The sequence below is a fragment of the Delphinapterus leucas genome, chromosome 5 (genome assembly GCF_059928025.1).
Source record: "Delphinapterus leucas isolate spDelLeu-1000000601 "Yukka" chromosome 5, BTC_Dleu_Yukka2, whole genome shotgun sequence".
In the NCBI taxonomy this organism is placed as follows: Eukaryota; Metazoa; Chordata; class Mammalia; order Artiodactyla; family Monodontidae; genus Delphinapterus; species Delphinapterus leucas.
The window spans coordinates 115,493,020-115,516,711 of NC_143133.1; the positions used below are offsets into that span (position 1 = coordinate 115,493,020).

General features: G+C 38.7%; 1 protein-coding gene and 1 pseudogene across 1 annotated transcript in view; one reads left to right on the forward strand and one right to left on the reverse strand.

Moving 5' to 3' along the window:
- The window catches only part of RNF150 (ring finger protein 150), a 244,455-nt gene that overhangs the window by 137,250 nt on the left and 83,513 nt on the right, over positions 1 to 23,692 (forward strand). The window contains exon 2 of the mRNA XM_089912424.1: positions 14,776 to 15,026. Within this exon, the coding sequence (XP_089768550.1) occupies positions 14,776 to 15,026 (251 nt within the window). The remainder of the gene's footprint in view (positions 1 to 14,775; positions 15,027 to 23,692) is intronic.
- On the reverse strand, positions 2,856 to 6,030 carry LOC111187733 (ATP-dependent RNA helicase DDX50-like; annotated as a pseudogene).

Genomic DNA, 23,692 nt, shown 5'->3' on the forward strand with positions numbered 1-23,692 from the left:
CACTCCTGAAGTCATCTTACTGTGAATTTGTTTTTATCCCCTGAAAACTATTTTTATTGTCCAGACTAAGACTGTGTCCCAGACAACATCGTTCCCATCCCCAACAAGTATAGTAGTACATGGGTTTCAGGATACATCTGGCAGTGGTAAGACAATAATAATACCAATAAAACTTAACATCTGTATTGTGGTTTTTATATGGCAGGCTCTGTGCTAAGTTCTTCACTGAGAATTACCTCATTTAATAATAAGACAAGATATTTCCCTCTGATGGGTATTTTTTCTCAGTGACTCCTGCAGTAAGATAGCTAATAGAGAATGTGGGTGGGAAGGGGTGTACAGGAGGTTTGAGGAGAGATATAAAGATGTGAGGTCACCACTTGGACAAAGGGAAAGCGGGTCCAGAACAGAGTAGAACAGGTGTTCTACATTATGCTGAGTGAAAAAAAGCCAAAGGCCAATCTCAGAGGATTGCATACTGCATGATTCCATTTATATAACATTCTAGAAATGACAGAATTATAGAGATGGAGAACAGATAAGTGGACATCAGGGGCTAGGGAAGGGGAAGGAGAGGGGAAGGGGATCATTCGAGGAAAGGGATCGTAAATTCAAAGTGAAAACAGCTGACTTGTGAGATTTTTCTCTTAGCCGTGTTCCCATGATGAAGTGGAGGCATAGGAAAAGAAAATTTTGTAGGCTACATTCTATGGAGAAATGGAAGAGCAAGGGAGCTAGCAGTATTTTTAGAGGAGTTCTTATTATTATGGACCATGTGATCTAGGCTGGGGGAGGACAGAAGTGAAGCCAGGAGGGGGCTGATGGGTAGTAAGTGACATCTTTGAGATCAGAGGTGGTGCAATTTCTAGGAGTGACAAGGGCCAGAGTAAGACAGTGGGAATGTGTGTCTAAGAAGGACTGGAGGAAAAGGAGGGTCAATGGAGAAGAGGGGAAAAAACAGCCAACAGGCTGGAGTTTTGGGTGGATTATCCTTGTGAATACTAAAATTCCAGTCCATGAACAGATATTTGTACACTCATGTTCATAGCAGCATTACTCACAGTAGCCAAAACGTAGAAGCAACCCAAGTGTCCATTGATGGGTGAATAGATCAGTAAAATATAGTTAAGTACATACAATGGAATAGTATTCATTAATGTAGCAGAAGGAAAATCTAACACATGCTGCGACATGAATGTACCTTGAGGACTTCATGTTAAATGAAGGTAGCCAGTCACAAAAAGACAAATGCTCTATGATTCTAGTTGTATGAGGTATCTGTAGTAGTCAGATTCATAGAGACAGAAAGTAGAATCATGGATGCCAGGGCCTCAGAGGAGGGGAGAATATTGTATAATGGGTACACAGCTTCAGTTCTGCAAGATGAAAAGAATCCTGGAGATGGATGGGGATGGTGGTTGCACGACAATGTGAATGTATTTAATGCCTCTGAACTGTACACTTAAATGGTTAAGATGGTAAATTTTATGTTATGTGTATTTTGCCACAATTATAAAAAGCCTGTACATGAAAAAAATAAAATAAAATTCCAGTCCAAGGAGGATGACTATTAGAAGCTAAGGGAGCTAAAGAGGGTGATAAAAGAGATGAACAGGAGGTTGGCAGATGAGGCCAGGAGAGGGGAGAGAGAGTTATCCATCCAGGTGGAGAGAATCTCAAAAGATAAGTGGTTTTTGAAGGCGAATAGGATGAGGTTAGGAGTAAAGGTTGGGAAGTAGCAAGATGGAGTATGGACACCCATCCATCGTCTGGCCCTGAGGTATGTGGGTTTAATAAAAATGTAAAAAAAAAAAAGACTTGCCCCTTGATCACAGTTCAGAGAAAGTAGTGTCCTCAGAGGACAGCCAGCTCAATCAAAGCAAAAAGGTGGAGAATCAAGGGAGTGAAAGGATCATTCCCAGAAGAGATGGAAGCTACTAGAGAATTTGATTTAAATTTCTGAGACTTAAATTTCCGAGAGTCATAGAGGAAGGGTTTGAGGAGCAGGACATGGGTAGGAAGTTGGGTTGGACTAGATGATGGACAGAGCAGCGTAGCTATAAGGATCTGGGAGGTAACTCATGACTTAGGAGGCCTAAACTTCAGCAGCGCCTCAGGTTGGGGATGGGGCCAGGTGACAGTAGGTTAAGCAATCCGTGATATTGAAGGGCCTGCCTGAATGGGAGGAGTCGCTGGCTCTTCTGTGGTGCTTGGGGCCATCTGAGCTGATTCATATTTCTCCTTAATCTTCTGGAAGAACAAAACTAGGGCCCCTGCCTTGGTTATTCCCCAGAAAACATGACCAGGCAGAGTAGCTGATTCCACAAGGGACACATGAGCTCACGAGACAACTGAGGAGTATCACCACTATTAAAGAAGGTACAAAATGAGTAGATACCAGCTGAGAAAGAGTGATTGAAAAGATGGACCGCAAATATTAAGGGAAGATTCTATGCAGCAGGAGCTAAATGTTGTTAAAAAAAATAAGAAGAACCAATGGGAAACATTTAGTATGAAAAATACAGTAGTTTAAATTTTAAAGAACACAATAAATGAGGTAAAATACAGAATGGATACAGCTAAAGACAGATTCATGAGCTGGAAGATCAGCTTGAGAAACTCTTCCATGTGTCCGCCAGAATGGACAAAAGACACAAAGAAATATCACTATATATCTATTATGATGGCTAAAATTAAAAACAGTGAGCATTCCAAATGCTGACAAGGATGCTGAGGAACTGGATCACTCATATATTGCTGATGGGAATGGAAAATAATACAGCCGCTCTGGAAAACAGCTTGGCAATTTCTTTCTAAAACCAAGTATGCAGTTATCATACAACCTAACAATTGTATTCCTTCTTGGCATTCATCCCAGATAAAGGAAAACTTGTATTCCTACAAAAACTTGTACACTAATGTTCATAGAAGTTTTTTAATAGCCCAAAACTGGAAATAACCCTTATGTCCATCAATGGGTGAACAGTTAAACTCTGATGTACCATATTCCGTACCATAGAATACTACTCAACAATGAGAGGGAATGAATTACTCATACATGCAACCTTACAACCTAGATAGATGTTAGGGACATTATCCTAAGTGAAAAAAAGCCAATCTCAAAAGGTATGATTCCGTTTATATAACATTCTAGAAAAGACAAAATTAAAGAGATGGAGAGAGACATCAGGGGTTAGAGGAGGGGAAAGAGAGGGAGAGGGAATTCCTTTATGGTGATGGAATATTTCAATATTTTAATTGTGGGTAGTAGTTATATGACTCTATATGTGTGATAAAATACAGTGTTTTTTTTTTAAAGAGACAATAAAAGGAGGTTTTTTATTCAAAGGTATAACTGGATAAGTAGATTTGTTTACAACCATTCTTGTGAAATACTTGAAAAAAAATGCAACCAACTTCTTTGCAAATAGCGGAAACAGACCTTAACTATGACGACCTAATTTCTTGGTGGATAATGTACATGATTAGGCAGAAATAGGCAAGCTCACACTGGTAGATCAACTATCTCAGTCAAAACTCCGTTTGTGGCCCCCGCTTCTTGATCGATTTCTGTTCCCACTTCATCTTCTACCATCTTGTCGACTTCCTGACCGACTCCCCTGTGGACTCTGTCTACCTGGCCGGCCACACCGGCCACTTGACCGGCCACTCCTCTGTCTGGAATTAGAAGATGTGTTTCCATCATAATATCCTTCAGTTTCAGGCAACTTGGCTGGCACTGAGAGTATCCAGTCTGAATCATGCCACTCTTCCTGTAACCTTTCTGACTCAGTGTGGGAACATCCAAGCAAATGCCCATATTTCCTTTTAGGAGGCACATTCTGGTAGTTTGGGACACAGCACTACTACGCAGCTTTCTGTTAAGTTCTTTCCAAGCACAGCTAACATCCTGTATTTCTTCTGGGCTTTCCAGAGTCATGGTCACAAACCCCTTATCAGAGGTGATTAAAGAACGTGGTTCAAAACTTGGTGCGCCAGAGATGTGGGCTAATGCTGCATCCACTGCCCCTTTTTCTTCTATCAGTCTCTGGGCTGATGGTCGGAAAAAATCAACAGCAGTGTAGGAAATGGAAGCCAGAGACCTGATGGCATCCATGCTTTTAGATTTAACTAAATCCATTGTAGAAGGAACGTCTACACATTTAAAAGTAATTCCTGCTTTTTGTTCCACATATCTTAATTGACATATTAATTGACCTGTGTTCCACATACCTTTCTCTTGGTTGATAAAAACATATGCAAATCCCTGTCTGGCCAGCTCTACCTGTGCGTCCAGAGCGATGAATATAGGACTCAACATCCTGTGGAGGTGAACTCTGAATCGCCAGGTCAACCTCAGGAATGTCCAAACCACGGGCAGCCACATTGGTTGCCACCAGAACTTTAAAACTACCCTCTCTGAAGCCTTTCAGTGTAATTTCTCTTTGTGACTGTGTGATGTTGCCATGTAAACACTGGGCATTCTCTTTTATGTGTGGATTCATGGCCATTTCAGTTACATTCTTTTTGGTCTCACAGAAGATAATAGCCCTCCCTTTAGACCCGCTGTAGACTTGAAGGACATCTCCAGTAACTGCTGGCCTCTGAGATTAATGGCACTGGATGGTCAGATGTTCCACAGTAGTTGCAGCCTTTTGAGTCATTTTCCCGACAAGGTCAACCTGTTCGTATCTGGATTTCATGTATTTTTTTGCAACTTTGTATACCCACTGTGGGCAAGTTGCAGAAAAAAGTAAAGTCTGAGGATTGTCTTCAGAATCAGTTTTGTAGGATCTGCGGATAATACCTTCAACTTGTTCAGCAAAACCTAAATTAACATTTGATCCACTTCATCCAGCACAACGTGGCGCAGTTTAGAAAGATCTAATCGGCCGCTCTGCAGATGATCTTTGATACGACCAGGGTCCCAACCAAGATGTCAATACCATTTTGAATATGATTGATTTGGCTTTGATATGATGCTCCACCATAAAAACACGCCACACTGAGTTTCCTATTTATATATTTGAAGTCTTTGGCTATTTGGTTTGCCAGTTCCCTTGTAGGAGCCAAAACAAGTACCTTTGGTGAACAGCTTTTTTTAATTGTCTCTTGATTTCTTTGGAGTCTTTCAATCAAGGGGATGGCAAAAGAGAATGTCTTTCCTGTTCCTGTCAGCGCTTGAGCAATTAAATCTTTTCCTTCATATACAGAACCAAAAGTCTTAACTTGAATAGGAAAGAGATATGTTAGCCCTTGACCTTTCAGAAGCTTTATAGTCTCTTCAGAAATAAGGAAATTGGAGAATGCTCCTTCTTTCTGTTCACGTGTTAGGGTCTCTTCTAGTTTATTATCACTTGATTTATGAGTAGAGCTATCTAAGGATGACACTTGCTTTGATTTTTTTTCATATTCATCAATATCTCCATTTGACAGGTCTTTTCTTCTTGACTTATGAGATTTAGAAAATTCATCTGAAAGTCTATTACATCCTTCCTCCGTGTCACCATTTAGCTTCTCTTTCATTGTAGCTCGTTTGGGTTTGGGAGCATCCCAGTCATCTGCAACACCATTTTCTGTTGTTTCTGATTTCCCATCTGAGTCATAATGGTGCCTTGACTTCCTTCTGTCACTCCAGCATCTATTACATCCTTCCTCCGTGTCACCATTTAGCTTCTCTTTCATTGTAGCTCGTTTGGGTTTGGGAGCATCCCAGTCATCTGCAACACCATTTTCTGTTGTTTCTGATTTCCCATCTGAGTCATAATGGTGCCTTGACTTCCTTCTGTCACTCCAGCATTGTGTAATATGTTTTCAGCTTATCTTGTTTAAATCTTCATAACAACACTATAAGGGAAGTACAGGTCCATAATCCCGTATCCGAATTCCAGCATCCACAGAGTTCTTCTGCCTCTCCTTCCTCTGGCTCTCAGTCTCCTCCAAAGGTGCCTCCAGCTCCAAAATGTCCCCCCAGAGGAGTTTCCCAGGCATCATTTTCTGCCACCGCTGCCGCCGCCTCCCCTGGGCACGGCGGCCACAACCACCTACGGACAGCCACCTGTCACAGAGTTTTATACGAAGACATTTTAGGTGTAGTTTTGCCGAAACTAATGATGTCTACGTCCTATAATCTAGTTGATTGTATTGTGCCAATCAATTTCTTGTTTTGATAATGCACTATAATATGTAAGATGCCACCATTGGAGGGGGCTGGGAGATGGGTGCATGGGACCTCTGTGTATTATTTTTGCCACTTACTAGTTTATAATTATTTCAAAATAAAATTTTTTTAAATGAGAGGGGGAAAGTATTAAAAAAATATGGTGACCAGAAAAATAAGTGCCACCAACAGGATAATAGGAATCACAGGAGAGAAAAAATATAGGAGGAAATATTTCAATAAAGTATGAAGATAAATGTTTTAGAATCAAAGAAAGAATGAAATAGCTTGAATTGAAAGTGTTCATGTACTACCAAACTAATGGATGAATACTCATAAGTAGACCTAGTGACATTTAAGAATATCAAAGACTATTCTCAAATGTAACTCCAAAAGGTTACAAAGAGCAAGAGCAGATCACTTCCAAACAACAAGAATCATGATGGCATCAGACCTCTCTACAGCAACAATAGTGTAAGTGGATATAACCATCATGAACACACATGCAGTTAACTACACAAGCTCAAAGTACAGCAGCAACTGACAGAATTTCAGAGAGAAAACATATAGAGCAACAGTTGTATGAGACATTTTGACACTCCCCTTTGAGACAATTAAGCAGGCGAAAATAAACAGATACGGAAGATCTAAATATAATTAATAAGCTTAATCAATGAGATATGTATACACAGCAAATAATGTTTTCAAATACACTGTTTCTGAATACAAATGGAACATTTACCCCCCAAAAATATATTAGATGATTAAGGATCAATATCAAGAGACTGTGTTCCTTTGACCATAATGCAACAATAGCAAAATAATAATGATTGCAAATGGATAACTTTAAAAATCACATATGTTTGGAAACTAACTACATAATACTGAATAACACTTTGGCTGAAATAAAATCTGCTTCTTCAGAAACTTTTGATGTCTTACAAAGAAACTTTATTGTATAGTTTTCTTCATATAAGGCTAGTATTTATTAGGTTTATCCTTAGATATTTTATGACTTCTGCTGCTATATGTATAGATCACTTTTTCCATTACATATTCTCGTTAGGTATTACTGGTGTATAGGAACCTCCTAATTTTTGTATGTTGATCTTGAATCTTATATTTTACTGAACATTCTCCTAATTTTAATAGCTGAGTTATCTTGGCTTTTTCAGATGGTCACGTGATCCGTCAAATAATGACAGTTTGTACTCTTCCTTTCCAAGATTTACCACTTCAATTCCTACGTTTCTTTGCACCACATATCACTTCTACTTTAAATATGGACTAATCCTTGTCTTGTTCATGATTTGAATTGAAAACTTCTAATGTTTCTTCCATTTAATGTACTATTTCTGGAAGATACTTTATGTCACATTAAGTACGTTTCCATATATTTCTCTTAATAAGGATCAGAATGGGTACCATTCCCAACATATGGCTTAGGTTTCTAAGAAGCTGGCTGCTCTACATCTCTCCACGTTAAGTCAGAGAAAAGGAGAGAGGATCTGGGTGCACATACTCAGCCCTTTTATGGATAAGACCTTGGAGTAGCAGACATCACCTCCACTCAACATCTCAGTGGCCAGATATTCATCGCATAGCCACGTCTAGCTGCAAGGGGGCTGCTGATCATTGATGCTTTCCACTCAACAGCCCGTGCCCATCTGAGACACTAATACCATAGACGTGCAAGAGAGCAGATACTGGAGGACAGCTAGCTACACCAGATAATCATATGTTGTATTCCTTTAATTTGTTGATGTACTGAAACGCATTAACGCATTTTTTTTTATTTCCCCCCAAAACTGGAATTTTAATGTTTCATTCTCTGGAACAAACCTGGAATCTTTGGTAGATACTAAATATCAAATTTTATTTGTTTTACTGATGTAATGAAGGAAAGACACAGTGTTCTAAATGTTTATCTAAATCTTTTTTCAGATGTATAATGTACCTTGTTTACAGTGATGCCCTTATTTTCAATGTACATATCTGATTCTCTTGTCAAAAATGTATTTGAGGGCTTCCCTGGTGGCGCAGTGGTTGAGAGTCCGCCTGCCGATGCAGGGGACACGGGTTCGTGCCCCGGTCCGGGAAGATCCCACATGCCGCGAAGCGGCTGGGCCTGTGAGCCATGGCCACTGAGCCTGGGCGTCCGGAGCCTGTGCTCCACAACGGGAGAGACCACAACAGTGAGAGGCCCGCGTACCGCAAAAAAAAAAAAAAAATGTATTTGACCTCTTTACTGTTGTTACTCTTCCTGTTTTCACACTAGGTACTCAAACCACTTCTCAAATGAATATTTTACCATTTTGAAATTTATTTACTTTTGAGGCTCCCTCCCCTGTTGGTCCAGGAATAATTCCTGGAAAGCTGTGGAATGGAGAGAATTGTGGGATGTGCTTATGCATAAAATATAGCACACACAGTGATGTATTAAGGTTTGGGGTGAGACATTCACCGGCAGTCTGATAGTTGCTACCCTCGTTTCTCCCTGCATGCAAACTTTCATTTGCACAGAAAAACTGTATTTGAAAATATTCTAGGCCTATGGTCTTATTTCCAAAGTTCATTGAACATTAGCTCTGTACTCCATAGGGCTTCTGTCATAAAGTCTGGTCTACTTTTCCATCTTATGCTGGGCTAGACAGACACCTCAGAATCCTTTTACTCTTCCATCTTAAACTCTTGAACCTATCATGGATTGAAAACTAGTGGCTAGTTTGAAGACTAACTCCAGGTGCTTTCCAGTTAAAAAAAACAAACAAACCAACCTTTAGATGGATGTGTGTTATTCTCAAATCATCTCATTTCCTATTGTCTTTTCACCAGGCTTATATTTAGATTCCTGGCCTGGCACCTTTAGGATTTGAATTTATGATTCTCTGCCAGGAATAGCCCAAGGCAGCCATCTCTCTGCATTCTAAGCCCTGGACTCTATTTTTTTTTTTTTTTGTTAACATCTTTATGGGAGTCTAATTGCTTTACAGTGGTGTGTTAGTTTCTGCTTTATAACAAAGTGAATCAGTTATACATATACATATATCCCCATATCTCCTCCCTCTTGCCTCTCCCTCCCTCCCACCCTCCCTATCCCATTTAACACACAACTCATCTCCTCTTTGGGGAAGATTTCTCTGCCCGCCTCTCTTCCTCTGTGGTTGGTTTGCCATGTGGCTCTCCAGAGTCAAGATAACCCAAACACAAGGCACTCTCCTCCTAAATACACCTCCTCACTCGGTTGTCTCAGTTAAGATGCATCCAGAGAGGTAGACCAAATAACCTCTAATTAGACTCTTAAGTATTACCAAACAATAAGTTTAAAAAACCTATAAATACGTTTTAAACTTTTTTGGACATGTTTTTAGACTTACAGAAAAGTTGTAAAACAAAACCTTCTTGTACATCCTTTACTGAGCTTCCCCTAATCATTAACACATTTTCTAATGTTAAATCACCCTCACCTTCCTAGGATAAATCCCCTGGGTCGTGAAGAGTTTTTACTATATGGTTGGAATCTATTTGTGAGTGCTTTATTTTTGCATCTGTGTTTGTTAAAAATAATTTTTAAATTAATGCAGAAAGTGATAATACTTTACATTTCTATGGTACTTTGCAGGCTTTGTAAGTCATTTCACATACATTATCTCACTTGAGAATAGATAACCGGGAGCTGACTCTTTTTAAAAAAAAAGTAGATATTAAGTGTATAAATAAAAAATATCTACAAATGGAAACTGCAGGTTTCTCTTAGTGTTGACTAAATTCTAAAGGGCCATCCGTGGAACTGAAGTAAGGATTAGGGGAGAGAGGATGCAGAGAATTGAAAAAGGATTTTTGCTCACATGAACTTAGGAGGGATCTTATCACCCTCCAAGATACACAGGAAGGCATGGGGCCGCCAGCTCTGTAAAATATCTAGCCCTTTGCTGGTTTTGTAAACATTCTGTTAACACAGTGTTTAAGCAACCTGGTTTTGAATTCACAAGTAAAGGATTTCCTGGTTATTCAACATTCTTTGGCTTTTTGAACTTTTGTTTTGATTCCTTACTTATCTGCATGTAGCAAATTAGATGATGGCAATTGAGCGCTCTCCCGGGAAAAGGAAGCACTAAAACTACAGGCTGCTCCTGCTGTTTACCTGGCTGCAGGGTCCTGTGTGTCCTGGTCACACGTTCTCTCGCAGGGCTGAAGAGTTTTTCCGGGATACACGATAATTACACAGCAGCGATCACTCAGAAGTAGAAAGTGCCTTTGGGAGGAAACTAGATGGTAGGCTGACTTCATTTTGCAAAAAGAGACACTCTATATTACAGCGACTAGGAGTCAGAGTATACATAGAATTGCCCAAAGAGCAGGACCTCTTTGTAGATTTTACCCATACAAAATATGCTTTTTGTTAACTTCTCTTCCCCGAGCCTCAGAGCCTCCTGTGTGTCATGGATTAGACGCTTAAGGCAGCACTGAACTCTGAGGACATCTCTCAGCTGGGCTTTCAGCGCGCTGTCCCCCATCACCCCCACTTCTCCCCTCGCTCCCTCCTCACGTACACCCTCAGAGCAATTACACTACAACCTACCTGGGGAGAATCTGCTGGCTTCTCTGGGACGCTAGCTGCAACTTCAAAATGAAGCAAAGATCCGGGAATTGTCTGAAAACTCACATTGGTGCACATGTCTTGTTTGAACAGATTAGATCCTATAGCAGCTTTTGGTCCTGGATTTTGTGCATTGATCAGACTGCTCAGATAATTCATCAAGTCCACTTTGTACCATTTTTGGACACCCTAAATACCTAAATTCTTAATGACTATTTCTGTTGGGATAAGTGGATACCCTCAGTATCCCTTTTTATCATGCACAGTAATAGCCTAAAGTGCATGGAGAAATATCCCAGAATCCCATCTATTTTTTACGATCATCAGCCCTAGAAATTCATTATGAATATTGAAGATGAATACGGTTGAGGTCCAGATGAAAAGAACCACCCCATTTCCATTTTCACTGTCTTTTCAAGCAGATGTCGTATATCACGAAAGTACAACAGTGGGATGAACAACACAGGTAGTGTAACTAAGCACTTAAGTTTAAAATAAATGCGTTAAAGTAGCTAATTATACTTTATAAGAAGAGAAAATGTTTTCTCATGTCTTGAAAAATGGGTGATGGGTAATTTAAAATTTTGTGGATATCCAAAATTTGGTTGCCTATTTTTTTCTTTTGAATTTTAGAATTTTATTTATTTTTTTATACAGCAGGTTCTTATTAGTTATCCATTTTATACACATCAGTGTATACATGTCAATCCTAATCTCCCAATTCATCCCACCGCCCCACCCCCCACCATTTTCCCCCCTTGGTGTCCATACGTTTGTTCCCTACATCGGTGTCTCTATTTCTGCCCTGCAAACCAGTTCATCTGTACCATTTTTCTAGGTTCCACATATATGTGTTAATATATGATATTTGTTTTTCTCTTTCTGACTTCACTCTGTATGACAGTCTCTAGATCCATCCACGTCTCTACAAATGACCCAATTTCATTCCTTTTTATGGCTGAGTAATATTCCATTGTATAGATGTATCACATCTTGTTTATCCATTCATCTGTTGATGGACATTTAGGTTGCTTCCATGACCTGGCTATTGTAAATAGTGCTGCTGTGAACATTGGGGTGCATGTGTCTTTTTGAATTATGGTTTTCTCTGGGTATATGCCCTGTAGTGGGATTGCTGGGTCATATGGTAATTCTATTTTCAGTTTTTTAAGGAGCCTCCATACTGTTCTCCATAGTGTCTGTATCAATTTACATTCCCACCAACAGTACAAGAGGGTTCCCTTTTCTCCACACCCTCTCCTGCGTTTGTTGTTTGTAGATTTTCTGATGATGCCCATTCTAACTGGTGTGAGGCGATACCTCATTGTAGTTTTGATTTGCATTTCTGGTTGCCTATTTTAAACATGCTGAGCTGAAGTTTGAAAAAACAGTCCAGTTCCAGAGCCCAGTTCTTCACTGTTACTCTCTATGGTCTCTTAATATAATTAAGGAGATAATAGGAGCGTTGTTTTGCCAGGAGGGGCGGAAATTGGTGAAGAAAGGGTTAGGCTACCAAATAGTAAATACGTTAACAGCTCCACAACCCAAAGAGCCTGGTATTGGTCAGCGAAAGATAGACTCATCTTACAATAAAATTTAAAAAAAAATCCAAAAGTAGACAACAATATATGTCTGAGAATTTAGGGGAAAAATAAATTGCATCCTATCTGTCTCCTTTCTGCCCAGCACATTATAGGAGCTCAATAAATGTGTTGTTATTGAATCACATTCAGATTGTTCAAGATTTAAATGGAAAAATAAAACTACATTTAAGGTTTGGATAAGCAATTTTAGATGAGTATTTCTATCATCTTTGGTGGAGAAGAGCTTCCTAAGCAGAGTATCAAAACGATGCCATAGAGGAATATATTGATAAGTTGACTACTAAAAAGTATAAAACTTGTCCAAGTCTGAGCATACAGAGTCTTATATAAATAACCCCAAGATCTCATCCTCAAAAAAAAAAAAAAAAAAAGTCTCATTCTGGAGCCTTGAATAGACACACATAAAAAATATAAATAAAAAAATAAAATGAAAACTCAGGATTCTGTCACTGATTAAATATCTACAAAGTGCCTACAGCACTGGGATGAGCTTCATCAGACCAGATTAGTCCAGTATGCAAAGAGGATCATATTTCTGTAGAGACAAAACCTTCCAGCAGCTTTAATTCCTCACGAAACCTCAGACCACATGCAACCATTAGCTGAAGCAAACATGATGAGAGAACAAGCATCAGAATTGTCAGTAAATTCTGCAAAGTTGAAATCTAAGCCATCAGTTTCAGTAATTCCCAGAAATCACAGCCAAATCTAAACACTGTGTAGTTTTGTGATTTTACGGTTGAGCCAGTGCAAAGGTTTTAGGAATTTAAAAAATCATATAATTGTTGTCTCATACACAGACACCATTGTATCTAGTTAGCTTTTAAAAGTATTCATTCAGCCTAAGTGAAATACCATCAAAGAATTTAGGATGGAAAAACTGCATAGAATCAAGGTCAAGTGAAAGCCCTAAATAACTTCCAAGAGACTTGCAACACCCTGAACAGATATAATCTGGTCGTTCCATCTCGCTGACTGACCTCAGCACGTGAATAAGGCCAGCTTTAAGCAGCTGAAGTGGTGTTTACTTTTGTCCAGAATCTATACCCTAATTGTAAATTTGTACTTTAATTTGTAGTAACCCCAAGTAATAGGATATTTCCATGTCGAAGTGGGGCCCATAAAGAACGTTGCAGGCATGGGTTTGAATTGGGGTGATCCCTGAGAACTAGGGAAACTGATGTTCTAATCTGTGCATCAACCACAGTGGCATGTCGAGTAGGCTCATTTGGAGCTAATATCAAATCCTACTCAAGACCCCTTACAGAGGCCCCTGAACTCCTCACCAAGAGACTGTGCCTCAGAGTGTCATGAAGAACAGGGACAATGACCCAGATAACTCAGACTGAAGAAAGGTACCACTTCTGCTTCAAAGTGTCCAGTAAGACACTTTGCGGTGAGAGTATTAGAGAGTGGAGGTAAAACCATCCTGGAACGATCCATACAGCCTCTATCCTCCCTTTGCTTGGCGTGAGAATACACAAACTGTTTATATTGAGTTAGGTAAAATAAGCAGAAGATAATTCTGAGACCATTATTTTATGTTGGCCGGTCGTATTAGAGCTTGTTAAGAAGACTCCTTTGGCAGAAACAGACTCACAGATATAGGAAGCAAACTTGTGGTTACCAAAGGGGAGACAGAAGGCAGCAGAGGCAAATTAGGGGTATGAGATTAACAGATACAAACTACTTACTATGTATACAATAGATAAGCAACAAGGACGTATAGTATTGCACAGGGAATTATAGTCATTATCTTGTAATAACTCATAATAGAGAATAATCTATAAAAATGCGGAATCACGATGCTGTATGCCTGAAACTAATATAATGTTGTAAATCAACTATGTTTTAATACACTTTGGGGTTGCTTTCGGTACTCACTGTAGGAGAAAACGGCCTTGGGAGTGATTAGTAGAAATCTGTAATTGAGTAGCCCTAGTGTCCATGGGAAAGAGAGAACTCAGAGACAGATGACATAAAACTGGGCATTTTATCCTTTGCCATGGGGTACAAAGTGCTTTTTCCTCTCCTCGGGGGGATCTGTGAAATGCAACATAGAACTGTAACCTAGGCCGGTTGGGAAGGGTCTACCCTTTACTAGACCAGGGTCAACACCACCTTAGGGGGCTAGAAAGTAGCACCATCATGACCTCGCTGGTACCAAAATCACGAGTTTGTTTTAGGTTCTTTTCTCATATACAAGATAGCAGCATCCCAAGGTAGCTGAAGAAAGAGAAAATTCAACTCCATTTCGGGCTATTAGATCTGAGAGTTAGACTTGGCTGTTTGATCTGGCATAGAATCATTGAAAGAAGTGGCATTATTTGGTGCCCGTTCCTTTGTCCAGACATTTCACTGTGATTTTCTCTTTCTCTCATCCCCTTACCCTGTTGTCCCTCTCACAACAGGTGTAGAAGACATCGTGGCAATAATGATTCCTGAGCCCAAAGGGAAGGAGATAGTAAGCCTGCTGGAGAGAAACATCACCGTGACGATGTACATCACCATCGGAACCCGGAACTTGCAGAAATATGTGAGCCGCACCTCGGTTGTGTTTGTCTCCATCTCCTTCATCGTCTTGATGATCATTTCCCTCGCCTGGCTGGTCTTCTATTATATCCAGAGGTTTCGATATGCAAATGCCAGGGACAGGAACCAGGTGAGTAGCAGAAAATTAAAAAAAGAAAAAAACTTAAAAATTATTACCAGAATAAGACATATTATTGTGTAAACTTTGGAAATCACAGAAAATACCAAGACCCAAACCAAAATTACCTATGATGCCCCCACTCAGGATAAACACTGTTAACATTTACTGTATAGTTTTTCAGATCTTTTCCAAGTACACATATTTTGATGTTTTGCTAACATTGTTCTGTAACACGGAAGTGCTTTGTCCCACGTTCCTATTGCTTATTTGGGGGGCAATTATTTATTTATTTAAGCACAAAATAAAGGGAGAAAGAGGAAGGGAGCTGAGATTATGCTAATTGTATCAACATAATGTGGAAAGAGCCAGGATGTCCTCCTTGTGAACAGAAGGAGACAAAAAATAAAAGGTATTTTAAAAAACAACTAATTTTGGAACAGACAGTGCCTACACATAGTATAAAATGAAAAAGGTACAAAATGGTATACGGTGAAAAGTAATTGCTTTCCCATGTTTGTCCCTCAATTAAGCAGTTCTTCTCCTTGGAATATCTTCCCTTCCAGGGATATTTTATATGCTTACAAACGTGTGTGTGTGTGTGTATATGTGTGTTTTTAAACAAATGATAGCACACTTAACTCTGTACCAGTATTTCTCACTTCATCTTGGAGATTCATTCTTATCAACACTCAATCCAAGCTGCCTTCTCATTTCTAATAACTGTACAGGCAGACCTTGGAGATATGGTGGGTTTCATTCCAGACCACTGCAATAAAGCAAATATCTCAATAAAGCGAGTCAACAGGAATTTTTTGGTTTCCCAGTGCACATAAAAGTTATGTTTACCCTATACTATAGTCTATTAAGTGTGCAATAACATTATGTCTTAAAAAAGCAATGTATGTACCTTAATTTTAAAATATTGCTAAAAAATGTTAACCATCATCTGAACCTTCAACTCATCGTGATCTTGTTGCAATAGTAACATCAGAGATCACTGATCACAGATCACCATGACAAATATAGTAATAATGAAAAAGTTTGAAGTATTGTGAGAATTACCAAAATGTGACACAGAGACACAAAGAGCAAATGCTACCAGAAAAAATGGTGCCGATAGATTTGCTCAATGCAGGGTTGCCACAAACCTTCAATTTGTAAAATACACAGTATCTGTGAAGGGCAATAAAGCGAGGTATGCTATGTAATGTTTTATTTTCTGCATATGCCGCATTTATTTAACCAGCTCCTATTAATGGACATGTTTTCTCTTACCAAAAAACAAAACAAAACACACACACACACACAAACATGTACACGTGACACAACACATTTGTGAGTATATCTGTATGGTAAATTCTGGAAGTTTTATAGCTAGGGCAATAGGATGTGTACTTTAAACTATAATAGATACTGCCAAATTGTCTGCCAGAAAGGTTGAACCAATTTATACATTAACCAACAATATAGTAATACTGTTTATACTAATATAAATGACATTCATGCAGTAGAGTATTAATTTAATACTGCTTATGCTAACATATACAACAATATACTAATGACAAACACTATTTACGCATATCCTCACCAAATGGATATTACAGCTTTTTTGTTGTATGCAATTTAATAAGTTAAAAATGGTATCACATTTTTCTTATCACAAATAACATAAAATAGAAAAAAGTGATTTTTTTTTTTTTCTATGAAGTATCTGCTTACATTATTAGACCACTTTTCAATTGAGCTGTTGGTCACATCGTACTGATGTGTGTAAGCTCTTTACTGGTCAGAGCAGTTAACCCTTTTTTGGGGAATCCTACAGATTCCATGTTTTTCCTCCCAAGTTGTCACTGTCTTTGATTTATCTTTGGAGCTTTTTACCATGCAGAAATTTGGGGGTATTACATAACTGAATTTATCAATTTTTATAGCTCCTGAGTTTTATATAATAAGATCTTCTATAGCCCAAGACTGTAGAAAAACAGTATCTCATGGTTTCATCCACTGCTTTTTTAATTTCACTTTTATGATTAAAACTTTAATCTACAGAGAACTTATTTATTTCAGTGTAAGGAATCAAGTACAGAGCCAACATTAGTTTTGTTTTAGCTTGCCTACCAGTTTTTGTAACTGGTATTTATTGAATAATTAATCTTTTCCTTCTCATATGCAGAACCCTCCCCCATCTAGCATATATTAAAGCCCCATATGTATTCGGTTCTGTTTCTATGCTCTATAAAATGTAGCTTTAATCTGTCTATTCACATTGCAATATCATACTGTTTTGAATGTTTTAGCACCATAATGTCTCATATCTGTTCATGCTAATCTTCTTTCATTGCTCTTTCACTTTTTTCATGTTTATATGATTTTAGAATCACTTTTAGCTAGATTTTTAATTTATAGGATAATTTAGAAGGAGTTTATAACCTACTGATGTTGAATCTTCCTATCAAAGTGTAGTATATGTTTTCCCTTTATTCAGCTATCCTTTTTGTTCCCTAATAGCATTCAAACTATCCTCATTTAATCTTGCACATTCTTCTTATGTTTATTCCTAGGTCATTGTGTTGCAATTATAAATGAAATCCCCTTTTTCATACGGGAAGTCTTTTGATTTTTTGTTTATTTTGTACATTATTATTATTTAGTAATTTATGTATTTTATAACTTATTATCATTTTAAATTATTATTATTACCTTAATAATAGTGATATTATATAGTATATATTAAATGCAGGCATGTTGTAAGAGCTCTCTATATATTTACATACTTAACCTACTTAATAGGCTTATAGCAGATAATTCTGTTTTCTTCATTTTACAGAGAAGGAAACAGAGGTTAAATAAGTTGCCCAAGGTCACACAGCCTGTTACTAATAGAGACAGCAGCTGAACCAACAGCAAGGCTTCAGAGTGTATGCTCTTAACCACTACATTGTGGTACTTGTGATTGTTTGTATCAGTTTATCAGGATTATACTAATAATATGCAATCAATGATAATTTACTTCTTTCAAATTTTAAAACTCCTTTTTTTCTCTGTTATCTAACTTCACTGACTTGTGCCTCCAGAATCAACTAAAGTAGTAGTAGTAATAGTGAACATATTACTCTTCATTCAGTATTTAATGGGAACATTCTGAGTTTAATGGATCGTTTTTATCATTTCTCAATTTTCTTATTTCCCCATGCAGTCTTCTAGGTTAAGATATATATTTAACATGTTGTATAAATGTCAACATAGTCCTGTTTTATTCAGAGTTTTAATCAAGAATGTACTTTTAATTTTAACAAATGCCTTTGCAAGAGCTGTAGTCTGGGTTTTCTCTTTTGATCTGTTAATAGGAGTGGTTTAAATTAATGGATTTCCTAATATTGAACCATCCTGAATTTCCAGTACATGCTAATCCTCTAATGTGTGCTAGACTGATTTGATCATATCTTATGTGGTACATTATTTATTTTTTACCTTGATATTCACATGTGAAATTTGTCCATAGTTTACATTTTTATCATGTTTAGGTAAGGGCTATACTGGTTTTATAAGAAGAATTTGCACATTTTCCTCCATTTTCTATAGTCCAGAGTTGCAGTGTCCAACATGGTAGTCACTAGCCATGCGTGACTATTTAAATTTAAATTAATTGTAATAAAATAAAATGTAAAATTCTGCTCCTCAGTCATACTAGCTACATTTCTAGTGGCTACTAGAATAGATACAGCATAGATAGGACACTTTCATCATCATAGAAAGCCCCATCGGACAGCCCAGTTCTAGAGCATTTTAAACAGCCCTGGAATTCGCTGATCCTTGAAGTATTATAGAACTTTTTGTAAGTCAATAAATTCTAAGTTGTTTTAGGAGGACAGCTCTTGGACTTTTTATTTATTTTATGGAAATTTGTCTGTTTAAATTTTCTATATAGCTTCTGGAACAATTTTTTTTAACATTTTTATTGCTTTTTTCTGACTCTCAAAATGATGCATGTTTATTCTAATAAATTTTGGCAATCATAGAAAAATACTGAAAGAGAAGACAAAATCACCCATCACCTTACTGAATTGTTAACAATCGAGTACATTACCTTTCAGACTTTTAACCCCATATATATATATATATATATATATTCAGTAAAATGTCATCGTATATGTGTCTATGTATGCATGAGATACAGACACACGTGTAAGACATGTAAGTTTGTGTTCTCTTTTTTTATTAAATGGTGAGCATTTCCCCCATCATTAAATAATCTTTGAAACATGACTTTTGGTGGCTACCTAGTAGTCGGGTTCCACCACTTACCACAAGTGGACAAGATACTTTATGCTTTAGCTTTCTAAACTAGATGGGAATATACCTTCTTTTTATAGTTATAGTGAGGATTAAATGGCTTAATGTATCTTCTATTTTAAAGTCCCTGAACATGATCAATCACTTACAAAGCTCTCAATGAAGGGTGTCATTATTACTATCATATAGATTCCATAACGATTACATACAATTCCAACTGTGCCACTTTTACTGAATATTCTGGAATTTAAGTGGACCGTTATTACCAGTTAGACACAAGGCAGTGAAACTAGATATAGAACAAATATGTTCAGTTCCACTGGTTCCTAGGGGTTACGTTTGAAGAAACCATACAGCTATAAATCAGTTATTGCGAAGACACTTTCCAGCTGATCCAACAATGATCAATAGAAAGAGTACCCCTATCTTTTTGAGTCTATAGATAACCCAAGCAATCATTGGGAAATTGAGGTAAGGATGAAATTTTAGGCTTGACTTGGTTGAGTAACTATTTCAATTGCTAGTTCACTTTGTGCCGGTAGATAGAGATTGCATTTCTGTCCTGGCCTCTGCATACTCTGTGATGTATGTGAAAAGCAAATTAGAGGTGGATGGGGTTTAAGTGTTTACTCTGCTCCCGTCCTTGATTACAGGATGTTACCTTCAGGTTACGCAGTGAATTTGGATCATGCTGAAAGTTAGCACTATTTCTTGATCAAAATAGACACCATACTTTAGCCCTTTTATGAGTGGAATAAGACTATATAATTTCCCTTAGAAAAATATTTTTCTTTTGATGGGCAGCGCTTCGTTCCATTCAGCGGAAAGTTACAACTGTATAAGCTATAGCTGTACTAACCGTTAGGTAAACTGAAGTCATTTATTTTTATTGAAGCACTATTGGCCCTCCAGAAAGAGTAACTCTCAGGTTAGATGTAGGCTCACAGTCTGAAATGGAATATCAAAGGCATTAATGTTACACTGGTGAAGTATCTAACCTTTCAGGCGTGTGATAGAGAGACTGAACTTGAATTAGCCAGAAGCGTACCTCAGCCTCTGCTTGGCTTGGTGGAGATCACACTTAGAGGAAAGTCACCGTCATCTTACACGATCATTAGCCTTTTCAGGTCATTTCAATGCAGTTTCTCACAGAGTAAGATTTGCTAGATGTTCTTTATGTTAGTAACCTCACAGCGAGGTGGATGATGACATGGAGAATATGGGCCACAATTTAAAGTGGAGAAGGAGATTTGGCCGGAGTGCCATGTTTCCTAAAGCAACTATACCAAGATAGTGCCAGGGCAACGTAATAGTTAAACACACAGCTTTGGAGTCAGGTCTGGATCCACATCTTTACTCTGGAAGTTTCTAGTGGTATGATCTTATGTGGGTCTTCACCTTTCTGTGCCTAGATTTCCTCACATATAAAGTGGGAATGGGGACTTCCCTGGTGGTCCAGTGGTTAAGACTGTGTGCTCCCAGTGCAGGGGGTATGGGTTTGATCCCTGGTCGGGGAACAAAGGTCCCGCGTGCTGCATCCAGGAAGGGTCTGTAAGTGGAGATGCTTCTGTCTACTAAAGAGCGAGAACCAAAGTGGTCCCTGATTGATGCTGCGCTGTCCTCAGGGGATAGAGAGCAAGTATTCAGTGAGGTCATTAGCCGTTGATTTACTGTGTTTCGATAATTCAGGTCTCAAAGGATCTTTGCCTCCCAGTTCTGTTCTGAGCGGATGACAATGATGAGCTGGTAAAGCTGGAAATGACGTGACTTTACGTACCTAAGGTTACTAATAAAAGAAACTAAGGTCCAGAATATTTAAGTGACTTGGCCAAAGTCACACAGTCAGTGAGTGCCAGAAAGAGGACTAAAAGCTGGATTTTCTTACTCCCAAGCCATTGCCTTCTCCTCTACAACACCTCCCCCCCCAAAAATAATCCTGTTTTTACCTCATGCCCTGTGTGCACAAACAGCTTTAAGCCCTTACCCTGTGGAGTCACCATGGCCGCCAAAGGAGTCTAATTCTTTTATCCATATTTCTAAGTGGATGGAGGGGTGATTTGCATCATAGAAATTGATTGGACTTGCTGTGCAATGGTTTCTGTCCCATCAAGCAGGCCCAGGAGAATCATTATTATGTATTAGAGCAAGTGCGGGAAGTGGCTGAGTCACCTGTGGCCACATGAGCATCCAGATGACTGGGACCAACTCTGTTTATGTCTATAATGTCCTCTCTTCACCTAGAACATAAGGACACTTAGTAATTTTATCACTTGGTCGTGTTGGTGATGACAGTAATGATTAGAAAATATAGCTGTCAGAAAAAAAAGAGGCAAAGATGATGCAGAATTATTCAACCAAATGAGATAGGAAGAACATAAACTCGATTTTATTTTATTATTATTTTTTTTTTTTGCGGTACGCGGGCCTCTCACTGTTGTGGCCTCTCCCGTTGCGGAGCACAGGCTCCGGACACGCAGGCTCAGCAGCCATGGCTCACGGGCCCAGCCGCTCCGCAGCATGTGGGACCTTCCCGGACCGGGGCACGAACCCGTGTCCCCTGCATCGGCAGGTAGACTCTCAACCACTGCACCACCAGGGAAGCCCCATGAACTCGATTTTGATGCTGTGTTTTGGCATCCTTAGTCCTAGTTTTTTCTCACCTTGACTGCATTTCTGTTTATAACACAGAGGGGAGCTAGAGGGAAATGTCTTATTTTTCTCAGTTTCTTAAGTATTTAGGAGGTAACTAAATTATACATCTTGGCTTGGAGTCTGTCATTGTTTACTATCCTTGTTGGTGTTTATGTCAGACTTTATTCTTCTAATAAATGGCTGTGTGTTTATTTTCCATAAAGCTGTTTATCTTCATTGTTGTCAAGGAACCAGTAACCTTGGTAAATATTTTCTTATACCTGTTTCAATCAAATTGATGAGTAAATCTAATTTCCAAGATGGCTCAACTCCTGACAATTTTTAGTGAAAAGTATAATATGATTTGGATCTGGTTGGGTTAGAGAACATCTATAGGAGCATCCTGGAGAAGGGATAGGAATCCCTGCCTGAAACAACAGGTCTGTACAAACCTGAGGAGGTCCCTATCTGCCCAAGGTGGTCCCTCCATCTACCTGAGGTGGTCCCTAAGTCTTGCATTAGCATCACATCACTCTGTATTTCTAAGGAGCACAAAGGAAAGAGTCTGTTTTGTGATGATCTTCTGCTCCAGTCCCTAGATTCTCTGCTCAACTACATACAAGACTTGGTTTGAGCAAGGTCTGTAGCTTTCCCTCTCATTTATATTCGGTGAAGTTAATATCCCAAAGACAGAAGAGACCAACTACAAGAGCAACAACTTCCTTATTTGGGCCATTTTATTAAGAATTTTTATGGGCTTCTGTCATTAGTTTGCATTTTGGAAATCCAACAATACTAGTGTGAAAATAGTTGAAAGTGGGACAATCGTCTTTATTCAGAAGTCAGTATTTCTGATCTTCATGTCACTTAAGAAGAAATAGAGACATGCCCATATTGACAAAATTTGGCTACATGCAAATGGTCATAGCATTTTTTTAAACTTTACAGTGCTTTTCCCTGGTCCCATAGTTAACATCTATATCTCAGAAGCTGGTTTTTCCATATTTTCCAGGTATCTAGATCATCTCTTTTTCCCCTGGCAGGGCAGATTTTCATATCCTTCATTAGTCCCTACCAAAACGCAATCCTTTTCCTCCTCAAAAGAGGTATAGGTGGGCTTCCCTGGTGGCGCAGTGGTTGAGAGTCCGCCTGCCGATGCAGGGGACATGGGTTCGTGCCCTGGTCCAGGAGGATGCCGCGGAGTGGCTGGGCCCGTGAGCCATGGCTGCTGAGCCTGCGCTCCGCAACGGGAGAGGCCACAAGAGTGAGAGGCCCGCGTACCGCAAAAAAAAAAAAAAGAAAAGAAAAAAGAGGTATAGGTAAGCTTTGCTTACCTTATCACATGTATTACTTATAGTTTAACATAAATTTTCCCATTAACTGGCTGAATTTCTCAGGTTGTATTTCATGCTTTTAAAAAATCTCTGGATTTAAGATTTTATTCACTTATCAACCCTTTATGGAGTTTCCATTAGATAGTAAGCTGCAGAGAGCAGGAAAGTGTATGTATTTTTTCACTACCATTGTTTCAAAACCCAGAGCTAGGCCTGGAACAAAATAAGTGATCCGAGATACGTGTGGAATGATCACGGGTCACTGATTGAAGGCAGCTTTATTCTAGGTGCTGGGGACACAACGGGAAGCAAAAATAAACCCAATTGTGCACTCAGGGAGCTCACTTGAGCGAAGTAGAACGGGAGTTGATCATCAAAATAAACATCAACTTGCAAATGTTGTGACAGTGCCCTGAA